This window comes from Manis javanica, chromosome 14 (genome assembly GCF_040802235.1).
Source record: "Manis javanica isolate MJ-LG chromosome 14, MJ_LKY, whole genome shotgun sequence".
Classification (NCBI taxonomy): Eukaryota; Metazoa; Chordata; class Mammalia; order Pholidota; family Manidae; genus Manis; species Manis javanica.
This window is the reverse complement of record NC_133169.1, coordinates 77,280,737-77,293,269: the sequence shown is the minus strand read 5'-3', so window position 1 is coordinate 77,293,269 and position 12,533 is coordinate 77,280,737. Positions and strand designations below refer to the sequence as shown.

General features: G+C 36.4%; 1 protein-coding gene across 1 annotated transcript in view; it reads left to right on the top strand.

Annotated features, from left to right (window-relative positions):
• Positions 1–11,876, top strand: part of LOC118972704 (uncharacterized) — a 95,320-nt gene extending 83,444 nt beyond the window's left edge. Inside the window, exon 9 of the mRNA XM_073221481.1 lies at positions 11,519–11,876. Within this exon, the coding sequence (XP_073077582.1) occupies positions 11,519–11,527 (9 nt within the window). The 3' untranslated portion in view covers positions 11,528–11,876. The remainder of the gene's footprint in view (positions 1–11,518) is intronic.
• Positions 11,877–12,533: the final 657 nt, after the last annotated feature.

Below are 12,533 nucleotides of genomic sequence, written 5' to 3'. Positions count from 1 at the left end.
ATTTATGGACATACCCTGAATATATTATTAGGGTTTTTTATATCTTCAGGTAGTCTTAGGCACATGTCTAGCTCTTCTAAGTAGTTTCTGATGTACAAAACACTAAGCTGAGTACTTTTATGTTATGTAATTCTTATGATGCTATATATTATTAATTTTTGCAGAAAAAGAACCACAATTCAAGGAATTTTAATATGTGTTCAGTTTCTTCTGGTAAAGATGAAATAGTACTTTCTACCAGTACTTCACAACTGGGGCCATTTTGCCCCCCATGGAATATTTGGCAATGTCTGGGGACATTTTTGGTTGTCACATTGGGGAAGTGATACTGGCATCAATGGATAAAGATCAGGCAAGGTGGCACACATCCTACAGTGCATAAGACAGTCCCCCCAAACAGAATTATTTGGCCCAAAATGTCAACAGTGATGACTTTGAGAACCTGTCTTAGACTAGACCTCCCAGTGAGAAAAAAACTGCACAAACATTTTAAAACTGACTTTAAAAAAACAAAAAGTTATCTAGTCAGTAAGAGTTTGTCAGATCAGTCTCTTGAAAAGGGAGATAAAGTGGATAGCCTAGCATCGGGAGTCACTGTTAATTTTAAAGCTAGAATTAGCCGACTATAGCCCATAGGCCAAATGCAGCTGCTGCCAGGATTTTATGGCCCACATGCACCCTTGGGCAGACTGGCATAGTGAGCTGTGGAGACCAAGCTGGGACAACCACTGCCACCTCTTTTCCCCTCCACTCTCAGCCCTGCCTCCCCAAAAGATGGTGGTTGGTTCCAGCTGCCCATGGCTCACGTGGATCTGCACCCAGCAGTTAAGGACTCAGTTCTTGGCAACAGCTGGTACCTAGAATCTCAGTCTGGGAATCGGTAGCTCGATGAGTTGGCTCCACGCTGGCCAGCTACTCAGGTGGAGATGGCTGGGCTCTCAAAGGGGAAAAAAGGGTACACAGAGATCATAATTTCAATGACACAGATCATAAAATGGACTGTAGGGCCCCTTCTCCCTGTTATTCCTGCCTGCCTGACCCACCAGGCTTCTCTGCTAGAGCTCGTCACTCTTCATCTAGAGAATATCTCTTCCATACAGCAACTGGGCGCAAGTGTGCTGACCTTCCCCTGAGCACAGATCAGGACAGGTTAGGGATTTCTCCTGGTCGGCCAAGTCTAAAATGTTTACTGTCTGGCTCTTTATGGACAAAGTTTGCTGATTCCTGCTTTAAAGCAATAAATGGCCTGTTCTGTAATTATCAGTAGATGAGAGGCCTGGATGACCGGAGCTTTAGCAGCTCCAGGGAGGTTAGAAGACAAATATTTGAATTTAGACAGATCCACGGAAAATTTCTGCTGGTCCGTGCCACAGCTTCCGTAACGCTATCCCTGAGGATTAAGCACAATCAGAAATTATACCAATGGAGCCCAAAACTGAAGCCCCACTGCAAATATAATTCTTGATTGGTGTAATGTTACCTGTCTATATCTTGCATAGCAGAAAACAATGTAAATTTCTGGAGTCAAGAACATCTTCCAGTACAGAAATGAACCTATAAAATTTATAGGCACTATCCTTTTGATAGCTGAAAGCTAGCAGAAACTCATTTCAAAAATAATTAGGTGCTGAGAATTGAAATAATCAAAAATCAAGAGGAAAAAGTGACAATAGAAATAGATCCATAGGAATTCTAGACAATCATCAGATGAAATGTTAAAATTATGATTAAAATATATAAGGAATTGAAGATAAGTTAACAATTTTTCCAGAGAACCAAAAAGATATACAGTAAATATTAGAATTAAAAATATAAATAACAGCTAAAACTATAGATAATAACTAAATTAATTCAAAGGAAGTGCTAACAGTAGAGTTCATGAGCCTGTGATTTCTAGGTCTATTTCTATTGATGAATTTATCTTCTATTAAAGAAATCATTTTTCTCAATGTTGTTGAGCATCTAGGTTTTGTAATTTTCTCTTATTAAGGTATTTTGGGGGTTGTTTCTGCTAGCACTTAATTTGCTGCATGTCAGTTGTTCCTTTTAAGGGTTGCTTTAAAGTTTCTGTATGGAGGATCTAAGGTAGCCTTAAATTAGGGGCTATAATAGATTTATATAAGGTGAGCTGCTTACAGGGTCCTCTTAAAATCAGGGTCTCTCCTAGCCCTCTGTATTCATGCTTTGCATGCTCTGGTAATAATTCGTTCTTCAGCACTTGTTCTTTGCTTGGCCATTTACACTTGCTCTGCAGAAGTGCAGCTTTATATTCAACCAAAATATCAAGCAGATTCTCTCTGCAGATGTATGGAGATCTTGCACTGCATAATTCCCTTTTTTCAGGCAACCTGCGTCACTCATGTCAGCCATCTCATTAGCCTCAAACCCAATCTCTGTCTCCTCAGTGTGGTAGGACTGCTGTGTTCTGCTTAGGCTTTTTCTTCCTGTGCCACATCCAGAAAGATTCCCTAGGCTGAAAGCCAGAGCAGTCATGGAGCTCAAGGGTCTCTTGAGAATCTTAGTTCTGTGCTGCCTGTTACACAGTCTTTGAAGCAATTTATCACATATTTTCCCCAGTTTTAGTTATTTATGGCAGGAGAACTTTTTCAACACCAGTTACCCAATTATGGTCATAAGTGGAAGTATGTATTATTAGTGTATTAATAAATATTTTTCTCCTGTTCATTTTCCTTTGATGATATACTCCTATGTACTGTTGTTCCTTAAATGTAACTGATTTGGATGAAAATAATAATGTAATTTAAAAGCTTGCAAGAGGCATTCAGTTTTAGTCCTAATAACTCATAGTTCATCTTCCTTTTGATATTACAAGTGACGCCTGTGTGTGTGTGTTTAAGAGATGAAATGACGACACTGAGAGTTTTAAATGTATCTCGGCCTATTGGGGCATAACCTCTGTTGTGGGAGTAGAAAGCCTCACTCTCTGCTTTGAGCTCCTTATTTTCAGCTTTCTGGGTAGTCATCAGACCACCGGACCCTTTTGTGTGAATAGTTAGACCAACAGTCCAGGCAAGTAAAAACTGTTGGAAAGTTTGTTTCCCTTGGTCATTATGATATTGTGGTCCTGAATCTTCATTACTAAGATTTTTACCATGCTCTACTTGCATAAAAAAAGCAGTAAGTGCAACATAAGCTTTGAACTAAGTTGTGTTTTCCTTGGTTTCCATTATCCAAAGGCATTTTTTGCTGTCACATAATAAAATCATTTATGCCTGAAATAATTTTTTTGATGCCCTTCATCTTTTTCTTTAGTTTATAAACCAGAATTGGGACTTTCTGAAAGAATATAAATGAATATAAAAATTAAAGATATTTAATTGAATACATTAAAAAGTATACTAAATGGTGAGCAGCTTGAAGCTTTCCCACTAAGATCGGTACAGGGCAAGGATGTGCCCTCTTGCCTCTGCTTTTCAACATCATAATGGGAGTTCTAATGCAGTAAGACGTGAAAAGGAAATGAAAGGTGTACAAATTGGCGAGACAGAGTCAATTATGTTTGTTCACAGATGACATGATCATCTATATAGAAGATCCAAAAGAATCAACAAAACACTCCAGGAACTAATAAGTGATGATAGCCAAGTTGTAGGATACAAAGTTAAAATACAATAGCCAATTGCTTTCCTGTATACCAGCAATGAACAAGTGAAATTTGACATTAAAAATTCAATGTCATTTACATTAGCATCCTCCAAAATGAAATGTGTATAAATCTAACAAAATTAGTATAAGATCCATATGCGGGAAAACTACAGAACCCTGATGAGTGAAATTTAGAATGAAGGAAGAACTAAATTAATAGAACAGTGTTCCATGCTTTTGGGCAGGAAGCCTCAATATTGTCATGATGTCATTTCTTCCCATCTTGATGTAGAGATTTAATGCAATCCCAATTGATATCCCTGCAAGTTGTTTATGGATATCAACAAACTGGTTAGAAAGTTTATATGGAGAAACAAAAGGCCTAGAATTGTCAATACAATATTAAAGAAAAACAAAATCGGAAGACACACTACCTTACTTAAAGACTTATTGTAATGCTACAGTAATAAAGACAGTGTGGTATTGGTAAAAGAACAGACAAATAGATCAATAAAGCAAAACAGAGAGCCCAGAAATAGACCCACGTAATATATGATCAACTGATCTTTTACAAAGGAAAGGCAATATAGTGGAGCAAAGATGGTCTTTTCAACAGATGTTGATGGAACACCTAGAAATCTAGAACACAAAGAAATGAATCTGGACACAGACCTTACATCCTTTGCAAAAACAAAACATATCAAAAACTTATGCAAAACTATTAACTCCTAGAAGATAACATAGGAGAAAACCTAGCTGACCATAGATGTAGTGATGCCTTTTTAGATTTATCATGAAAGACATGATCCATGAAATAATTTATAAGCTGAACTTAATTAAAACAAAAAACTTCTGCTCTGTAAAGAAATTTTAAGAGAACAAGAAGACAAGATACAGACTGTTAGAAATGGTTTACAAAAGACACATGAAGGACTGTTAATCAAAATATACAAAGAATTCTTAAAACTCAACAAGAAGAAAACCAATATCCAATTAAAAAATAAGACAAATACTTTAACAGACATCTCACCAAAGAAAATATACAGATGACAAATAAGCAAAAGATGTTCCACATCCTACAGCACCAGAGAAATGCAAATTAAATGATAATGAGATACCATTATGTATCTTTTAGATTGGCTAAAATCTGGAACAGGGACACCACCAAATGTTGGTGAGGGCATGGAGAAAGAGGAACTCTCAGACATTGCTGGGAGGAATGCATAATGGCCTAGCCACTTCAGAAAGCAGTTGACAGGTTCTTATAAAACCAAATATACTACTCATCATGAGATCCAGCAATCTTGTTCCTTGGTATTTACTGAAAGGAGTTGAAAACTCACATGCACCCAAAAACTTGCACATAGATGTTAATAGCACTTTTATTCATAATTGCCAAAACTTGGTAAGATGGATTTCAGGAGTAGCAAATGGATAAATAAACCCTGATACATCCTGGCAATGGAATAGGATTGAGAACTAAAAAGAAATAAGCTATGTACCCATCAAAAGACATGGAGAAACTGTAATGCATATTACTAAGTGAAAGAAGCCAATCTGCAAAGGCTACATACTATATGATTCCAACTATATGACATTCTGGAAAAGGAAAAACTATGGAGACAGTAAAAAGATCAGTTGTTGCCATAGTTTGGTGGGTGGTGGTGGGTATGAGATGACTAGCTAGAGCCCAGAAGATTTTTAGGGCAATGAAAAACTTTCTGATATGATAACAATGAATATATATATCATTATGCATTTGTCCCAAACTCATAGAAGGTGCACCACCAAGAGTGAACTGTAATGTAAACTATGGGTTTTGGGTGATTTTATGTGTCACTGTAGGTTCATCATTGCAACAAATGTTGGGGATGTTGATAACGGGGGAGGCTATACACATGTTGAGGCAGGGGAGATATGGGAAATCTGTGTACCTCCCCCTCAATTTTGCTGTGAGCCTTAAACTGCTTGAAAAAAAAACTCTTAATAACAAAAAAGAAAAACTCAAAGGAAAAAACCCTTAATAAAGATTGTAAAAATAGAAAATGAGTGAAGTATACTAATGTTCCAATATGAAAGTAATATAATAGCATCACCAGAATTAATCTGATCTCCCAAACCTAATATTTCTTACATTCCCCAACTTCAAACTTTACTTTACTGCAAAGCCACAGTAATCAAAACTATTTGGTATTGGCACAAGAACAGAACAGTAGACCAATGGAACAGACTAGAAAGCCCATATATAAACCCAACCATATATGCTCAATTAGTATATGATAAAGAAGCTGTGGACATACAGTAGGGAAATGACAGCCTCTTCAACAACTGCTGTTGGCAAAACTGGACAGCTACATGCAAGAGAATGATGCTGGATTATTGTATAACCCCATTCACAAAAGTAAACTCAGTATGAATCAAAGACCTGAATGTAAGTCATGAAACCATAAAACTCTTAGAAGATAACATAGGCAAAAATATCCTGAATATAAACATGAGCAACTTCTTCCTGAACACATCTCCTCCAGCAAGAGAAACAAAAGCAAAAATGAACACATGGGAGTACATCAAACTAAAAAGCTTCTGTACAGCAGAGAAGACCATCAACAGAACAAAAAGACATCCTACAGTATGGGAGAATATGTTTATAAATGACATATCCGACAAGAGGTTAACATCCAAAATATATAAAGAACTCACATGCCTCAACACCCGAAAAGCAAATAACCTGATTAAAAAATGGGTGGAGGATATGAAGAGACAATTCTCCAAAGAAGAAATTAAGATGGCCAACCAACAACAGACTCATTAGGCAGCTATGATTAATGCAGACCTCTTTATTGTCTTATAAATAATTGAATAAAATATCAAAATTAAAATCAAAATCATATGGTATCCTAAATCAGATACTAAGAAATGTTTACTACCTTATCAATGGTCCAAGATGTGCGTTCCATGCCATTGAAGACTTTTAAAGATGACTAGTAGAAAATATTGGACATTTTCTTGAGATGAGTAATGTAAAGATAGCTGGCTTCGTGGCTGAGAGCTAAGTTATACCCTAGTAGGGCTGCTTTATCCATTGGCGTGTAGAGACACAATTCCCTGGGCCTAGTAGCTTTTCAAGATCCCATTAAAATATTGGAGGCCTGAAGAACTTCCTACTCAATTGAACATTGGCTTCAAAATATGGAAGGAAAATTGTACATTTAAAATGGATTAAATTAAAGATACAGAAAACATAGCAATGTCATCTGGTTGGTTGCAATACACTCCTCTTTAAGATGGCTGCATAGAAGCAGCAGTAGGTAGCGAGGGTGTGAGTCCATTTGGAGGTTTGATACTGTGGTGGAGGCGGGGCATCTCAAATAACTTCCAGAGCCTAAGAAGTTCTTCAGGTTTTCCCTCATTTGGCTCTTCTCCACCTTTCTTTTTCCCCCTTCCCTTCCTCTGTTTATGAATTGTCCTTTCCCTTGTACTCTTCTGTTTTATCCACCCCATTCTCATTTGCGCAGCCACTTCAGGCAAAGCAATCCCATGCCTTGTACAATGGGCAGTGTGGGCTTTGTCACTCATGAAGAATAAAAACATTGCAAATACTTTTGAGCTTTAAAAAAGTAAGTATCATGGCCGGTTTTTAAGTGTCCTACGTCCACTGAAGACTCATTTTGTCTCAGTCGCTTTCTGTGACCGATCTCTTGTTGGATGAGCTATTTTACTCATCGGGCACGAGTGTTGCTGTTTCTTTCTGAATGATATCGACTCACTTTGGCATTTTTGAAAATAGTTTCAGGATAGTTTAGACATTGAAGTAGAAGAAGTTCTCATTATCCCATTTTCAAAGCCACTGAGAGCTTTTGGGAACTGACAAAGAGTGTATTTGCACTCTAATATTCTGAGATGTCCTATCAGAGACTTGGTTTACATTTTTCTTTATAAATATACAAACGAAGAAAAGTCAAATATTTATTTTTAAATACTAAATAATTTGGTAAGGGTCATCAGTAGAATAGAAGTTTATGGGGAGAGCTTTTGAGAGTCTTTGAGAAACAATCTCGATGTAGTCATGCAAACCTAGTTCATCCTGCTCTAGAAGTGACAGTTTCTTCTGTCTCCTAAATGATTTCAGCACCACGAAAAACAATTCTAAACTTGGCATGATTTATTATCAATCAAATGTAGTTAAGGACAGTATTATACAAATTTTGAACTGTAAGTCTCTTTTCCTCTATCAAAATATAAAATTTCTGGCTACTCAAATGCTTTTGAATCATCTACTATGGGTGTCATTCAAGGTCATTCACAAGCTTTATTTTCTAAAAAGAAAGAGTATCTTCATTAGAAATGCTACTGAGCTACTGAAATGGGTTATCTGTAATAATTTTCATGCTTTAGATCATATGCTCAGTGAATATGTGACAAAATAGTCCTCAGTTTAATGTTTGATGTTGCAATCACTTCATTAAATGAAACATTCATTGCATTTGCACACAGTTTGCTTAGAATCCCTAAGCAGGTAATAATGTGGTCTAAAAACTAATGAATCATAGCTATGCAATTGTACCCAGAACATGACAGATGAACTTCTCTAGGAAGTTTTTAATTCTTGTGAATTAAAAGATGAAGGAGGGTATCAGTATAAAGTAGGTCAGATAGACCTAAATGAGATCTGTGAATATATGGAGACAGCCTGCTGTCATTTTATGTCAAAACTTAGTTGGATTTGGTTGGCTACAAGAGAGATGCTGGAGTAGGACGAGGTAAATGCAACAGAGCATGAGACAGCAGGAATGTTGGATAATATATATCCTGGATACAGCGGGGTGCAGAGAGCAGACTTGGACTTGGTGTTCTCATTCATCGATGAAGTGTATCACCTACCCAGTAATATCTATCCCTGAGCCTCAGATATACAAATCCATAAAATGAAAATGATAATACTTATTTCACAGGATTGTTGAAAGGATCAAATAAAACAATGAATTTCAAAAGTGTTATCAATTATATGAAATGCTTTTCAATATGAGAAGCAGTGTTGTCAACTAAGAGACACATGATGTAATATTTACAAAGTATTTAGCAATATTTTGTGCTAACTGAAACCTTATAAGCACTTAAAATATATTTGGTAGAAATAACAATATACAATAATAATTAGTGTTATATTAATCTTAAAATCCAACCTGAGTAGTAAAAGACCTAGAGAACAAGATTATTGTATTTCTTTTCCTTGTTCAGTAGCCTTCCTCCAGAAGAATTAAAAATTAAGTTTTTCAGGGAAAACAGTAAGCACATAAAATTGAAAATAAGCCTTTTCTGTTAATCAGGCTTATTTGAATAGTGAGCTCCTACTTAGATGTAAAGTGTATCATTGATAATAGTCGAAATAGCCCATCTCCATCTCATCTCTCTCCCTCACCCTTTCTGGAGTTTGAGGAAGCATACTTCCTTTTTAGAGTGGATGTTTGTATAATTGAAGTAATGGATAGATAGCCTTATCAATGATTGCCTGGATGTACTTAGTTCTGTACAAACTATAAAAATATTTTTTAGGAAAGAGAACACTAAAATATTCCTCAAGTATTTACCTGTGTGCCTACTGTGTATTGGGAGATCAATTCTCTAACAGTCTGATGAACACTCAGTAATACAAAGCCATGTTGGGTTCTTTTCACATCTGAAAAGAGGTGAGATGCTTATTGACGGGTTGAAAAGTTTACTGACTCTTTGAAGAAAAATATTAGCAGTGTGTTCTCTGTTACATATGTAAATACAAGATATATAACAATAATACAAAGTGTGAGAAGGAGAAATTGGCAATATGTTTTGGTGAGTCTTTACACTATATATGAAGCAAAATAATATTATTTGAAAGGAGACTCAAAGATGTATATTGTAAATCCTGGGAGGAAGACCAAACAAAAAATTTAATTTGGTATAAATAAAGTCAATAGAGGAAACAAGATCGAATCTTTAAAATGCTCAGTTAACTCAAAAGAAGGCAGAGAAAAAGGAGAAAATAGAGTTAACAGCTGGGAAGATGTCAAAGTTTAATCAAACCATATAAATATTCATATGAAATACACAGGATCTAAACACATCAATTTAAAGAGAGATTGTCAAATTGGATTTTAAAAAAGTATGGATCAGTTCTATGTTGTCTCCAGGAAACCTACTTTATAGTAAATATAGAGACATATATAATTTACAAGTATAAGGATGAAAAAAGATATACCATGCAAACATACATGAAAAGGCCAGGAGAGCTGCATTTATATTAGACAATGCAACTTTCAGAACGAGGAACATTATCAGAGATAATGAGGGGCATTATATTATGATAAAGTGGTCTATTTTCCAAGAAGGTGTAGCAATTCTAAATATGTGTGCACCAAGCATCAGCTTCAAGACAGACCAAAAAAAAAAAAAAAGAGATACCATTTCATATCTACTAAAATGCCTCAAAATAAAAAAGACTGATCATAGTGTTAGCAAGAATGTGGAGGAATTGGAACTCTTTTACATTGATGGTGTGAATGTAAAATACTGTGATCACTCTGGAAAACAGTTTTGCAATGTCTTTGAAAGACCGTACAGTTCTAATATGATGTAGTCATTTCCCATTTAGGTATTAAAGTAAAAGAACAGATAGCATAAGTCTCTACCAAGGCTTGCACACAAATTTCCAGAGCAGTTTTATTTGAATTGCCAAAACTTGGAAATAACCTAACTGTTCATCAACTTGTGAATGGATACAAAACATTGTGTGGAGTATGACTGAGCAGTAAAAGAGGGAGCTATTGAAACAGGAAACAACATGAATGGATCTAAACATAATTTAGTTGAGAGGAAAGAGCCAGAAAAGAATGTCAATACTGTTTGTCTCCACTGGTATGAAATTCTAAACCTGCAAACAAGGAAAATTCTAGAAAATGCTGACTAGTTGATAGAGTGTGCGTACCAGTGTTACCATGGGGCAAATGGGAAGGAGGCACTAGGGATGATTATAACAGGACATAGAAGAAGTTTGGGGGATGATGGATAGTTTCATTATCTTGGTTGTAGTGATGGTATCCCAGTTGCTCATGTGTTACAACTTCGGTAATGTAGACTGTAAATACGTGCAATTTATTATGTTAATATTCTCCAAAATGTGAAAAAACAAAACAGTTATCTCAAGTTTCCTCAATGCTTCATCTAGAACTAAGGCAGACATACATGAGCGGACAGGAGAGTAGCAAATCCAAGTGATGGACATCTCAGTAAGTCAACTTTATGACTGGGTTCAGTTGGCCACATTCTCTCTTTCTTTAGGATGAGTTCTCATCCAGAAGTCTCTGCATGTAAATGCATTTTTAAATTGCCTAGACCACCGGGCCACCATTATGCTGGAATGTATGTGAATCCCAGTGGCCAGACTTTGTACAATTCATTCACTTGAGAAAATGAGAAATGTTAGTAAGTATTTAAGGGGGTAATGTTGAATGAATACAAAATTAGGAATAATATGATTTGTGTCTAAATTCCCCTCTGCAACTGACTATGGCATCAGGTTCAAAATTTTAAATCTAATGTCTCCATACCCACACCTACAAAAAGCAAAAGCTAACTAAATTCCAAAGATATTTCTAATTCTAAAAATGTATGATTCAGTAGCAATACATATGTATGCCCCCTTCACTCTGTGTCTGCCACAGACACGAAGATAAAAGTCGCTCCCAGCAAGGAATTCACAGTTTGCTGGAGGAAGAAGTAAGCAAATCATTACAATACAACCTGTTTTCCGCAATATAGACATCAGCACAGGGTGCTTTGGAAACCTAGAGAGAAGAATGCTTACCTTTGGGAGTGGAGAGGACGCCAGTCGGTTATTTTCCCATTATCCACTCACTGCTTCTTTCCTACCTTCCAGCATCCCTGACTGCACCAGGTGTCCATGTGATTCCAGAGAGGCCAATTCAGCCATGCTTCTAGACGACGCCCTGAGCTTTTCCAGTCAAAAATCTCAGGACCTGTGTCGGGGGGACTTGGTGAAGAGGAGAGCCTAGTAAACATAATGTCCTTCATGTAATTGTAGATTAATGATACCAAAATAAAATTAATAAAAAAAAAAATCTCAGGACCTGTGTTGGGAAATTTGGAACACATACGCAATGAATGCATGCAGCAGAGGAATCCTATTACCTTCATTCTGATTCCCTCGGACACTAGTCTGCCAGTAGCGCAGGCACACCTGTAGAACATTCACAGTTAGCTTTGTCCAATCATAAAGGACTTGAGCCTGATCCTCGCCTGCCTTCCCTGGTCAGCACAGTCATTTTAGCCCACACTAGGGTATCAGTGATGTGACTGCATCTATTTTTTCAAGGCCTATCAGCTTGATGGTCTGTGTGTTTGTTTTTTTAAACCAGATGACTTTTAGGTAGACTCTGATTTTTGGCTGAATGTATGTGTGTGTTAATATTGCACTGAGGGTGAACTTTTTCTAGTATACAATCCCATCTTTAAATGTCTTATCTGTTCATTATTTTTCATTTTTAGGCTCCCAATGATTTGATATTTCTGTAAAATTCACAGATGCTCACTTACCTTTTAAAAGAGAGGGAACTCACATGTTTGGCTATTACTCAAAGGATTAATATGAGCTTCCAGAACTCCAAGGAAACACAGTAAGTGTTCCCCATGATGCATTTTCTAGAAATGGAGGAAAAAATTTAGTTTCCCTGGAGACAGAAAAGTGAGCTAAACAGGATGACCCTGAGGGCTTTGATATCCATAAACACAGACAATTCTATCTCCTTCTTGATCTCAAATGTCTTTGAGGTACTTCTGGTTTCAACTTAAAATGAGAATGGGGGACTTAAACATATTTTTATATATTCTAAGGAATTAAAAAAAACAAGTTTGTCATATATTAATGGAAAGGG